The sequence below is a fragment of the Sinocyclocheilus grahami genome, unplaced genomic scaffold (genome assembly GCF_001515645.1).
Source record: "Sinocyclocheilus grahami isolate Dianchi unplaced genomic scaffold, SAMN03320097.WGS_v1.1 scaffold4855.1, whole genome shotgun sequence".
NCBI lineage: Eukaryota > Metazoa > Chordata > Actinopteri > Cypriniformes > Cyprinidae > Sinocyclocheilus > Sinocyclocheilus grahami.
This window is the reverse complement of record NW_015509706.1, coordinates 8,784-9,839: the sequence shown is the minus strand read 5'-3', so window position 1 is coordinate 9,839 and position 1,056 is coordinate 8,784. Positions and strand designations below refer to the sequence as shown.

At 37.2% G+C, this 1,056-nt stretch overlaps 1 protein-coding gene across 1 annotated transcript in view; it reads right to left on the bottom strand.

The window, feature by feature from the left end:
- Positions 1–790: 790 nt before the first annotated feature.
- Positions 791–1,056, bottom strand: part of LOC107577004 (GH3 domain-containing protein-like) — a 9,035-nt gene continuing 8,769 nt past the window's right edge. Inside the window, exon 6 of the mRNA XM_016263122.1 lies at positions 791–795. Within this exon, the coding sequence (XP_016118608.1) occupies positions 791–795 (5 nt within the window). The remainder of the gene's footprint in view (positions 796–1,056) is intronic.

Sequence of the window (1,056 nt, the reverse complement as noted above, 5' to 3'; positions counted from 1 at the left end):
CATACACATACACACACACAAAACTAAATCGTTCTCATTATAATCAGTGAACTTTATCTATATTCACTTTTCTGGTAAATACACCATAATTGCTGTACACACAACCAACTGCTTTCCTTGTTTTTATTGTTAAAGGGATAATTCACTCAAAAATGAAAATTGTGTAATTTACTCACCCTCTTGTTTTTCCAAACCTATAAGACTTTTGTTCATCTGCATAACACAATTGAAGATATTTGTAATTCTCTCATCATTTTTGTCAATCCATTTAAAGTTCAAGCAATCACAATTTTCAAGCTTCAAAAAAGTTCAGAAAGACACTGAACTTATGACCAGTCCATATGAATGGAGTGGTTTAATCCAAATCTTCCGAAGAGATGCGATATGATGAACAGATTTAATTCTGTCTTTTATGCATATATATATATAGCTCTGAAAAAAATTGAGACCACTCAAATTTTTTCTTAAATCAGCATCTCCACATGACACACAGACACACCTCATTCTGCTTAATGGAGTACTGATTAGGTGATCGCCTCAACCAAATCTCATTTAACGAGAAAAAGTATAAAAACCACTGCTGTGGTCATCACTGTCCTCTTGCAATAGGGATCAGCTGGATGGCAAAACAGTGCTAGTAGTACCTCAAAAATAATTGGAATCAAATAACTATTGACCATAACAAAATAATTAAAAAGATAAGTTTTGAGTGAAGAAGGGTTCAATTCTGGCTTTACTGGCAGAGGGACACAGTGAGGTTGCTTCTATCCTTAAAATTTCAGACAGTGGTTCAAGCTGCAGATATTGGGGACAACAAAGCTACAGACCAGCAGAGAGCGAAAGCGACTCTCCACTGACTGAAATGACCACCAACTCATTTGAATGTCACCCAACAACTGTAGGATGACATCAAGTGACCTACAAAAAGAATGGCAAACGGCAGCTAGGGTGAAGTGCACGGAGAGAACAGTTTGAAACAGGATCCTGGTTGCAGAGCAATGCTAGAAAAACGCCCTTCATCAATGAGAAGCAAAGAAGAGCCAGGCTGAGGTTTGC